Source organism: Capra hircus (assembly GCF_001704415.2).
Source record: "Capra hircus breed San Clemente chromosome X unlocalized genomic scaffold, ASM170441v1, whole genome shotgun sequence".
NCBI lineage: Eukaryota > Metazoa > Chordata > Mammalia > Artiodactyla > Bovidae > Capra > Capra hircus.
In genome coordinates, this window is record NW_017189516.1 from 59531506 (window position 1) to 59543249 (window position 11744).

At 43.1% G+C, this 11744-nt stretch overlaps 1 protein-coding gene and 1 long non-coding RNA gene across 6 annotated transcripts in view; one reads left to right on the forward strand and one right to left on the reverse strand.

The window, feature by feature from the left end:
• The window catches only part of MID1 (midline 1), a 415869-nt gene that overhangs the window by 265083 nt on the left and 139042 nt on the right, over positions 1-11744 (forward strand). For 3 of the 4 annotated variants that reach the window (XM_005701122.3, XM_018043817.1, XM_013976691.2), the window contains exon 2: positions 5519-6234. In XM_005701122.3, the coding sequence (XP_005701179.1) occupies positions 5575-6234 (660 nt within the window). In that variant the 5' untranslated portion in view covers positions 5519-5574. The remainder of the gene's footprint in view (positions 1-5518; positions 6235-11744) is intronic. The other variant, XM_018043818.1, reaches the window with a different exon arrangement.
• LOC108634334 lies at positions 771-5610 on the reverse strand. 2 transcript variants are annotated; one of them, XR_001917563.1, is made up of 2 exons: positions 5506-5610; positions 771-1300 (listed from the first exon to the last, which is right to left on the reverse strand). It is a non-coding gene; the product is annotated as an uncharacterized LOC108634334 (long non-coding RNA). The 2 variants fall into 2 exon arrangements; XR_001917564.1 differs by lacking the exon at positions 5506-5610 and adding an exon at positions 1417-1663.

Sequence of the window (11744 nt, forward strand, 5' to 3'; positions counted from 1 at the left end):
GCATGATGTAGGCTCATCCCCTTGTTTCAAGGTCAGCTGCTTAGCAGCCTTAATTTCCATCTGCAACCTGAACTCCCGTTTGCTTTGTAAGATAGCTTTGGTGGGGCAGGGGCATGATTCTGCCTCCCTCAAGAGGGAGGAGTAGAAAATGAGGCAAGCCTCTGAGTTGTGCTAATCAGGAGAATGGAAGCACCATGAGGAGATACCAGGAGGCTTGGAGGGCGGATGGGTTTGGGACAGAAGCTACTGAGTCCCATGAGATGCACACTGTGAGTTGAGGTGCTTATAGTAAATGAAGCAAGGTACTGTCCATGCTATGAGATGGTGCTGTGAGAGTCTCACAAACTTAGGAGTCAGAGAGGCAGTACATGGATGAACAAACAACCTGGACAGCTTTTTGATGGAAGATAGGCTGGCCCTTTTAAAAACACCTAGGCTTTGTGGCTCAGCTGGTAAAGAATCTGCCTGCCAATGCAGAAGACTCAAGAGACGCTGGTTCGATCCCTGAGTCAGGAAGATCCCCTGGAGTAGGAAATGGCAACCTGCTCCAGTATTCTTCCCTGGAAAATTCCATGGACAGAGGAGCCTGGTGGGCTACAGACCATGGGGTTGCAAAGAGTCAGAGGTGACTGACTGTACCTGCACACACACACAGGCTTGGCTTAGCTGGAGGAGAAGTCGGATGTGTTTAGAGAAGAAAACCAGAAAAGCCCCATCTCAGTGCTACACAAAATGGGGAAGGGGAGGTAAAGGAGGCAGGGAGAGGTGTGGAAAATAAATATCCATTTATTCATTTTTCATTGTAAAGAAGTGCTTTCCTCCGAAGTCTTGAGTCTGTAAGAAAGTTTTTTGAAAAGATGTCTGGCGGCCAGTGCTTCCCAGGATCCAGTGCTTAGCTGCATCCTGTGACCAAAGACTCTACTGCTGAGGGCTGTGATTGGAGAGAATTGGAGAGAACATCTGTGGGCGCTACCTCAGGGACACACAGCTAAGAAAGAGCAGAGCTGTGGCTCAGACTCCATTGTCTGGCCACCTGCCCGACTCTCTCCCCTCACTTTTCTGTGACCTGTTATGGACCATAAATGGTGGACGAGCAGAGGTGTGAAATGTGAATTGTTTTTCATCCCTGGTTTGTTGCAAAGGTTCCCACGATGACCGACATCCTCCTCTGAATGAGAACCAATCAGCCCATTCAGAAATATCTGGAGCTATAGCATTTCCTGACGGTGATATGCACGTCTGATTTCCTTCCATTGTAGTGAAGGCTAAGAGTCAATGTCTCTCTCTCTTAATTGGAGGCCTGGAAATTAAATTGCAGGAGTTCAAAAAAGAAAAAGATAACATTTTGCACAAAATCTACTCCCACTCCCACATCTCTGTGTGCTTGAGGACCCCCTCTTCATCTTTAAAACCCACCTTGCATGTTGCCTCCTTCAGGAAGCTTCTACATCCTCTTCTCCCCCAGTCTTTTGTTATGTTGGATGACAATTTGTTTTTTCTCTCCCATAATAGACCATAAGATCACTGAAGGTGGAGGGGGGTGGGCGGGTGTTACCATTAGTTGTTCCAAGACCCCTTACCTAGAGGGAGTTCACTATTTGGTGAAAGAATGAATAGCATTTTCATGTCTCAAAAAAAAAATTATTTTAAAGAAAGCTAGAAAATAAGCCATGCCATTTTTTTTAAAGAGAAGGGAATGGCATCTGTGCTTAGTGGTAATATATTGTTGAGTGGTTTCACGAGAATATCAGTACCATGGGAAAACCTGGATAAAAGTAATAAAGATGAGATCTGCTGTAGACAGCAAATCAAAATCCCTTCCTTTCTGGCAGCCTATAGGTCAGAGGTTCAGAAAAATGGCCAAATCTCACTTTGCATCTCGATATTTTGTCATCACTTAATACAATTAACCAAAAGCGTTTATAGTATAGATACTTGTATAAAGCACCACGCCAAGCGCCAGGGCAATAAAAGAAAAAAATGATCCATTTCTGAGTGGCTGCTATTAAATCATTCTTAGGTAAATTGCCCCTGAGGACTTGACTCACATCGTGTCCATGGATGGCAGGGTAGAATCCTGTCGTCTGGTATTTCCCATTAGCACTCAAAACTTGTATGCGCTTGTTGAGGTCTTATCCTGCCAGCGTGGCTATTGTTGCCAGTGCAGCATTTTATTCATACCTCTCTGAAAGTGCTCTTCATTTCTATTTTGTTGACTATACATGTCTCTGTCTTCTAAAATACGAGTCAGCAGAATAAGATATGTATGCCAGCTTGCTACCTGCTTTTGTAAATATAATCCTATTGGACAGCCATGATCATTCATTTCTGTATTGCATATAACTGCTTTTGCCTGCCATAGTGGCAAAATTGAGTCACAACAGAGACTGTCTGGCCTGCAGTTACCAGAAACATGTACTGCCTTGGCCTTGATAGAGAAAGTTTGCTGACCTCTGTTCTGACATATTGAGAGATTATTGAAAGCAAGGGTTATGTTTTATTGTTTCTGGGTTCAGCCCCAATGTTGGTACTTATTTTAACTCAATCAATGAATGTTCAAGTCTTAATGTGTGTGAGGCACTGTTTAGGTGCTGGTGGTATGTCCCTCAAAGAGCAAAGCAAAGTCTGTGCCCTCCTAGAGCTTGATACTCTAGTGGTGGGGCCATGGGGAGAGATGGAGCAGTGAACAAACTAATAGACTATGTTGGTGAATGTTATGGAAGGAAATAAATGGAGATGGGGAAGACAGGTTCCCATGATGGGTAAATGGGTGGTCGCAGTGGGAGTAGGGGAGTTCATTTCATGTGGGTTCACGAAGAAGGTGATGAGCAGAGAGTCATTCCAATGACCTTGCCAAGGGGAGGCAGGACGTGCGTGGTGCGTTTGAGAGATCGCAAGGAGGCTATGTGCCCAGAGCAGAAGAAGGGCTGGCGTGGGAGGAAATGAGGTCACTGTCTGAGTCTGTGTTTTCTAGGGCTGGTTTTATTCTATGAACTTCTCCCTGAGTGAGATGGGAAACCCCTGGAGGCTTGAGTAGAGGCAAGGCAGGCTCTGTCATGTGTTAACAGGCTCTTCTGAGTGGAGGATAGACTATGGGGGGTGGGGGGCAACAGTGAGTAGAAGCCAGGAGACCATTTAGAAAAATACTGTGATCATCCAGGTAGGGGAGGATGTTGGCTTGGCCCATGATCATAGAGGGAAGGAGATGAGGAGGAGGCCTGATTCCAGCTTCTCAAGGTAGCTCACTATCTAGCATTCAGTAAATGTCTCTTGGATAAAATCTCAGTGTTTCCCTTGAGGTCCACAGTGGAATCCCCTCTAGAAATTCTGACTGTGCTACTCTGGGATGAAATTCTGACACCTGCCTAAAAATGCAATCATCAAAGCTCTCCAGACAAGCTCAGTCCTCTGGTGAGATCTATCTGTAGGTGTTCTTGTTTCCCCTGCCAACATAGTAGACCAAAGTATCTACCTTTTTCCTTTACTTGACATGCTTCTGCTGATGGTAAGTGAGAAGATATTTGATTGAGAGATTATTCTGTTTTCCCATGATTAACCAAAATGATGATTAATGGGTAAAACCTTTCAATTTATTCTAAGCTATCTGTAGGAAGGAGTTGGCCAGGACTGAGTGCGGATCATAAGTTTCTCAAAACAGCAGCCCTGGGCTTTCCATTGCAGGTCGTGGAATGATAAGCAATCTTTAATATTTCAAATCTCAGCTGCCCGTTTATCCTTTCTTATATCAGAAGATGGCTGGAGAGGTTTTTAAGATGCCAGGCTTCTATGAAGCTGGCAGTTCTTTAATTTTTCACAAGGCCGGCACATCCTTTATGCTTTTAATGATCAGCTACCGTTCAGTTGATAACAAGATGAGCATTGGTTTAACCAAAGCACACCATGGTATTTCTGAGGGATGCTGTTTCAGAGAGGGTGAGGGCATTCTAGAAACAGCGAATTTTGTAAATAAATGGAGGTGTGAATACAAAAAGGCTGATTGTCAGAATCACTAAACAGAGCTTCGGATGTGAAGCCTTCCCATGAATCCGGCTGAGAAAACCCCCTGGAGGGTGATTTGAACATCGCCTCCACTGGGTGAACTGCACTACTGGGTGAACGGCACGATTCTCCCACAGTCCGCAGCGGGCTGCATCTAATGCGCCCGTCACTGTTGCGCAGACCTCTGCTAATGGCCTTGAAAGGGAGAAGGTTCAAAGAGGCTTGGTTCCCAGGCCTGCTAATGAGCATGAGGCCTCTTCCCTCTTAATGAGCCAGGGTTTATGTGGGATTCTTTGCCCTCCCCTTTTTGAAGGGAAGGCAGGCGAGAGTTCACAAAAGCAGCAAGTCTTGCCGTCAAGGGGAGCATGCAGCTGGGCCACCCGAAGACAGCCTGGAGGGGAGCAACAAAGCTGCCAGAGGTCGTGCCCAGGCCAACGTGGCTCTGAGTGTGAGGCTGGACTCCTGCTAGCCCTGCCTGTCGCTGGCTACAGTGACAACCCCTTGATGGGAGATTTTAGGCTGGGAGGGTTGCTTATGGTCCGTCGGCAGCCCTTTAAATTTCCTCGGTGGAGCACGACTACCTTCAAGTGCTTTCTAAACTGTAATCGTCACCATTGTTATAACTTAGCAAATGAATATTGTAGCCACTACGATCCTTGTTCTCATGAACCACATTGTTGGTACTCACCGGTCCTCAGCTCACCGCAGTCGCTAAAAAGGCCCCCAGATATTTTTCTCCACTTCTCTCTGCCCACCCACGTCCCACTGCTGGATTAAACAATAGAATTATTCAGTAGAGTAACAAATACATGCCAGCAACGTTGCCTCTATCACAATCATCTTTGTGAAAGTCACTTGTTTTTTTTTTCTTGGGGGTGTATTTGGGAAACTAACATCCCCGGTTGCAGCCTTATGATTGCCAGTGAAACCACGCAATTGATTTCATATACATTTCACTCCTGCTTCTACAATAACTGCCTTTCTCCTCTGAAGCCTGGTTCAGTATCACAGAGTAGCAGCCCTTAAAGCACATATACTTAACGTGTCAACTCATAAATGCAAGGTCATAAAAGACTGTAGTTCATTAATTACTGTTTCTACATTTTTGTTTTAAAACACAAGGAGAACTTGGTCATAACACAATAAGATTATTGTGATTAGATATGGAAATTATGGTTTCAAGAACTTGCCGATTTGGAGGGAGTCCCTTTAAAGAACAAAATTGCAAAAAAGAAAAAATACATTAAATTAAAAAAAAATGCTGCTTTTGGCGACAGGAACCTTGAGGAGATGTTAGCTGATATGCTGGCTTTGGGTTTTCTCCCCACTCCCACCCCCCCCACCCCCCACCGCCCTGGCCCCCGCCTTATTTCCCCAGTGAATAGAGAATTATTTGGAATGTACACACATTTACCCTCCCATGACCTGTGTGTGGAATTATTCTGAGATGCACTCAAAGCTGACAGCCCCCCATGGCTGACCCCCTCACGCCTAATCACATCTTACTTTCTGTTTCCAGATAGCTGATCAGCTTCCTTGGATTTTGCTGATGACCCAGGAGAGCTTTGCCTGAAGATGGAAACACTGGAGTCGGAGCTGACCTGCCCTATTTGTCTGGAGCTCTTCGAGGACCCTCTCCTGCTCCCCTGCGCACACAGCCTCTGCTTCAACTGCGCCCACCGCATCCTGGTGTCACACTGCGCCACCAACGAGTCCGTGGAGTCCATCACCGCCTTCCAGTGCCCCACCTGCCGACATGTCATCACGCTCAGCCAGCGAGGTCTAGACGGGCTCAAGCGCAACGTCACCCTCCAGAACATCATCGACAGGTTCCAGAAAGCTTCAGTGAGCGGGCCCAATTCCCCCAGCGAGACCCGCCGGGAGCGGGCATTTGACGCCAACAGCATGACCTCGGCCGAGAAAGTCCTCTGCCAGTTCTGTGACCAGGATCCTGCCCAGGATGCCGTGAAGACCTGTGTCACTTGCGAAGTGTCCTACTGTGACGAGTGCCTAAAAGCCACTCACCCGAACAAGAAGCCCTTCACAGGCCACCGTCTCATTGAGCCCATCCCGGACTCGCACATCCGGGGGCTGATGTGCCTGGAACACGAGGATGAGAAGGTGAATATGTACTGCGTGACCGATGACCAGTTAATCTGTGCCTTGTGTAAACTGGTCGGGCGGCACCGAGATCATCAGGTGGCAGCTTTGAGTGAGCGCTATGACAAATTGAAGGTTAGTCTTATCCGCCTTAAGCCAAACCCCTTTGTGCCAGCAAATGTCATGGAAAGAAAAAGTGTATTCACTGCTAGCTACGTGGCAGGTGAAGGTTGTCTCTTCGCTTTTTGTTATCTGATTCGTTATAGCATGTTTTTTTGGCAGCCTGGCCATGTTACACAATAAGAGTATCTTGTAAAAGTTGACTGCTGCTTGTAGTGTTAGCGTTGTCAAGGTGAGAGTGAATTCGGAAAAATCTGGATTATTTTCAGTCCTTGTAGTTGAGAGAGAGCAGGAGAGAGAGAGAGCAAGAAGGAATAGCAGATAAAATCTGGGTTTAGCATTTGTGGGAGCATTTATTTTCCTCACTCGTTTCACTGGCATCGTACTAGTATCTAGTTACTGCCCAAACAAAGAAGAGAGGGAAGAGGAATGCCTAGAGCAAATGTGGGATTTTAGACATGTGACCTTTTATTCCTGGAGTAAATGATATCTAGCTTACTGGTGGACTGGAATGTTCCAATTGTCTCGGATTTACAAAAGAATTTCTTGTTGTGGAAGCTTTTTAACCCAGTAAGGGTAGGGGCAAGTATGTTTAACTTCATTTTTACCCTGGAACTCCGAACCGAACTCTGGCTTAGGGAATGATAATTAATATGACTATCCATCACATTTTAAAAATCACTCTCTAAACATGGAGAGAAGGCCCCAGGGGAGAAATAAGCCGGGTCTCCAGGTGTCTGTTCATCTGCGGGCAGCGGTGGGTCTAATTATTGCAAACTCAGCCGAGCGAGTTTGCTCTGATCATGAGACACTTCTGTCGATTCTGTTCACCAGCTAATTTTAGATCATAAGATGCCAATTAAAAGGAAAGGAAGTATGAATTAAGAGCTTTGAGTAAATATATATTGAAGTCCTTCCTCTCAGGACACACAACACCATGTTGTTGAGCAAACACAATGAATCACATGATCAAAAGCATTACTGCTCAGAGCAGATCATCACTTCTCACTAATAGTTCCTGTCACTTTTTCTCGCTGCTGATGTGGGCTTGTGTTTATGGGGACCATGTCGTGATCTTTGCTTTTAAACATCATTTGGGTAACAAACCTATCACCTGAGCAGCATGCCTCACTCAAAGTATTCATTGACGACTGGTACAGATCAATCTAGGAAGTTAAGCCCGAGGATGGGGGCAATAGAGACAAGGGAAGACAGATGCTGACTGGATTTCTAGTGTCATGCACAAAGGTGGCCAAAAGCACACCTCCCAAATTCTTAATAGCAAAGCAATGTGTGCGTGAATTGTATTGCTAAAATTCTTCAGCAATTGCTGTGGCTATCAGATTTTAGAAACTATGGTGATCCTTCTGCCCTTTTTTGGTGGGGGACAGAATGTGTAGGATGATTGAACATGGGCGCTTCTTTTCCCCCTCCTTTTTTAAAAAACTGAAGTATAGTTATTTACAGTGTTGTGCTAGTTTCAGATGTACAGCTAAGTGATTCAGTTTTATATATTTATATATGTGTGTGTGTGCATATATATAATAGATATATTATATGCTGTCTTTTTCAGATTCTTTTCCCTTATAGGTTGTTACAAAATGTTGAGTAGCATTCCCTGTGCTCTATAGTAGATCCTTGCTGGTTGTCTATTTTATATATAGTAGTGTGTATATGTTACTTCCAAATTCCTAATTTATTCCTCTCCCCAACCTTTCACCTTTGGTAACATAAGTTTGTTTTCAAGAAGGTAAGTGTTTTTGCTTTCCAAAACGTAAAGCTACCAGATTGGATTTTTTTCTTCATAAAAAAATGTTTCTATAATTGGATTAACACTGCTCTTAATGACCACGTGTGAAAACACCACACTGAGGATCGATATTCAGCAACTCCAAGACTTGATATTTAAACCTGGTATTTGAGTTCTTCTCATTACTTTTGTCCCATCACAGAGGAGTCCTTTAGTTATTTACATCTCCAAATTTAAGAGAGACACTTATGTGCTCTAGCCCATTTTGTGATAAAAATGAAATTCTTCAATTATGAGCCCTGAACACTTGTCTAATCAAGCCAGTAGGCTAGTGGTCATTTATACTGTCACCAGAAGGGCCTGACAGTTTATGATCCTGGTAGATTTTATCTTTGAATTACAGAAATATAAGCATATAAACAGCACCCAGTAGACTGAAACACACTTATAGCTGCTCAACAAAGTATGCGTATAAGCATTTATTTACAGCCATTTCACAAAATATGCTTATCAGCATTTAAACAAATAACATGCTAGCATAGCCTGTTCGTTCTAAAACATGCCACTTATGTTAGAACAAAAAAAATCATAGAATAGATGACATTTAGGTGTCCATGGTATTTTAAAACCTAAGTACAGTATAAACATCAGGTTTTTGAAGAAAGGAATAGCATACTGAAAGGACCAAAACAAAAAAAAATGGTATTTTTGTTTATTACTTTGACCTGAGAAAGTAAATGAGTTCTGTTAGTATATTTTCCTGAGACTTTAGCATCACTTACAAAAATGGATTTCTGATGATATGGAAACAAAAGCATGGAGAAATTTGAGGATGCTTTCATTCATAATGTGATAGATTTGCTTTACTTACTTGAATATGTAAGGACTAAGGTGTCTGCTGTTTGAATTTTTTTTTTTACTTCTGTTAGTATAAGTCCATTATTTGAAGAAAGGGAATTCTGCAGTGATCATGAAGAATAATTCTTTCAATAACACTCAATAACTTAGAGGGATATTTTTTCATTAGTTCTCAGTATACATGTGTTGATATAGAGGATTGGAATATACTTTCATACATTACAACTATTTTTCTAGACACACAAAGAAAAAAAGAGAAAACTTTCAGCATGTAGAATTCATGCAAATAAAATCTTTCACATCATTTGAAATCGCATCAAGTCAAGAATCTAATGATGCTTTCAGAGACTGTGCATTGGGAGATAATCATAAAATATTGAAACAAAGAGAAAATTAAGCTAGCATTTCCTGAACTCTGTTTTAAGATAAAAAGAGAAAAGTCTTCCTGGTAAGTGCATCTCTAAATGGAGCCTATCATGATGTGGACCTTTTCACATCATTTTAATTGAATTTTAAGAAGCCTCTCAGTCCTCCAAACTTGATTCAAAAGTTTGATTAGTGAACCAAATGACATATAAGAGAATTGAATAGAATGCATTCCAGAGTCTTCAAGAAATTACAATGCAGTAATTTCTTCTCCTCTGTTATACCATACAATGTTGGAGCTCTTGTTTCTTTCCTCTGGTCCCACCTATAAAAATATACAAACTCAGAAAAATTGGCCTTTCCTTGAACTTCAATTTCAGCATACTCTGACTTCAAGTTAGCTGAAACTGAAGTTCCAAATCACTGATTTGCTTTTCTGACTCTGACTGGCCTTCCTTTGGCTGTGGGAGTTAATTTGTGAAATAATCCCTTTCAATGGGTCATCTCATTATAGTTTTATAATAGTTTGATAAAGGTTCCAGTTAGATCTCAGCCTTCCTATGTAGCTCTTCTCTTCTAGAGGTAGAGAAATGGGATTTCACTTTTGGGCTTCATTTATAGAACGTGAGGGTCTATATTTTTTAAAATCTTCTACTTTATTTGCCATTGGGGAAGCTGTAAGTGGAATCTGAGCTAAACTTTTTACTTTTTCCTTAGAATTTCTATGACTTGTTTCTTCTTTGAAAATAGTCACTGGTACAGTGCAGGTTCCAGGGAAAGAGGAGTGTGTGTGTGTGTGTGTGTGTGTGTGTGTGTGTGTGTTTGTGTGTGTGATGCATATGTGGATAGAGGCTGGGGATGCTGCTACATCCTACAAGGTGCAGGATGGGCCCCCACCACGTAGAGTTGTCTGGTCCCAAATCTCAGCAGTGCCCAGCTTGAAAAACTTTCATCTGTGGGAAGAATTTAGCATTTATCACTGCATTGATTTGCTAGGGCTGCTGCAGCAAGGGCCCATAAACTAGGTGACCTACAGGAAAGGAATGTATTGTACATTTCTGGAGACTGTTGTTGTTTAGTTGCTCAGTTGTGTCTGACTCTTTGTGCCCCAATGGACTGCAGCCTGCCAGGCTCCTCTGTCCATGGGATTCTCCAAGCAAGAATAGTGTAGTGGGTTGCCGTGCCCTCCTCCAGGGGACCTTCCCTACCCAGGGATTGAACCTGTGTTTCCTGTATTGGCAGGCAAATTCATTACTACTGAGGCTGGAAGTCTTCAATCAAGGTGTCAGCAGAGTTGATTCCTTTTGAGGGCTGTGAGGGAAGGGTGTGTTCCAGGCCTTTCTCCTTAGGTTGTTGGTGGCTGTTTTCTTCCTATATCTCTTCACATGGCATTCTTCCTGTGTGTTTATCTTCGTGTTCAAATTTCCCCTTCTTGGCATAATTTTTTGGCTGCCCCACATGGCATGCAGGATCTTAGTTGCCCCATCAGGGATCAAACCCATGCCCACTGACATTGTTGGTGAAGATATTTGAAATTCACTAGAGAGTGTCTTCCATGGGTTGATGTTGGTGTCTTCAGTTTGAGTAAGCTTGAATTAGCTCCATCGTCAGTACTGCGGTGCACGATTACTGTTCTTGTGAGTGTGACGTGGTCATTTGGTTTTTAGCCTCTAGCCATGGCTTCCTACTGAACTGCCTCTATTTGGGATGCTTTCTCTGGTGTCAGGTTCCGTGGAAAGGCTCTATGGGAGTTCGCAAATAGTAATACTGCAGGGTTTAGGTCTGGTGTCTGTCCCATATGTGCCCTAACGTTAGTCATCCAGGAGTGGATCTTCCCTGACTGACTAGGGAGAAAGTTTGAACCAGGTTTCCTTGCATTTGCAGGCAGATATCTTCCTTTATCTATTCTGAGCCATACCAAGGATAGCCCAGAATACCTATTTTATTTTTTTCATGATATTTTTAGGTACGATTGAGACAGAAATATCACATTTATTGATTTTTCTGATGTGAGATTAGATATATTACTCAGAATGAATACTCGTGCTTAATTGCACACGCTCTCATAATCATTTCTACACGACACTCTTCAAGTTCAGGAGGTATTAGAAAGTGGTAGATTATCAGATTGAAGTCAGCTGGACATATATTATTAGTATGTGTGGGCAATATCATATATTCTGCGAAAATCCGTGAAGTTCACTTCAATGTTGGGGGTGATGGAGCAGTGAGAACCAAAGGTTTCTGCCTAACTTAGGGTGATTAAATCATCGAGGGAGACATATTGTGTGCTCAATTGACTAGACAGCCAGGTATATACTGGAGTAAGTGATTGCTACGAGTTGGACTGTGGCCCTAAACTTCGTATGTTGAAGTCTTAATCCCAAATATTTCAGAATGCAACCTTAAAGGTCACTGTAGCTATAACTGGCTATGATGAAGTCATATTGGAGTCGAGTGGGCCTTAATCCAATATGACTGGTGCCCTTTTAAGAAGGGGCAATTTGGGACTTCCTGGGCCATGCAGTGGTTAAGGCTCAGGATTCCCAAT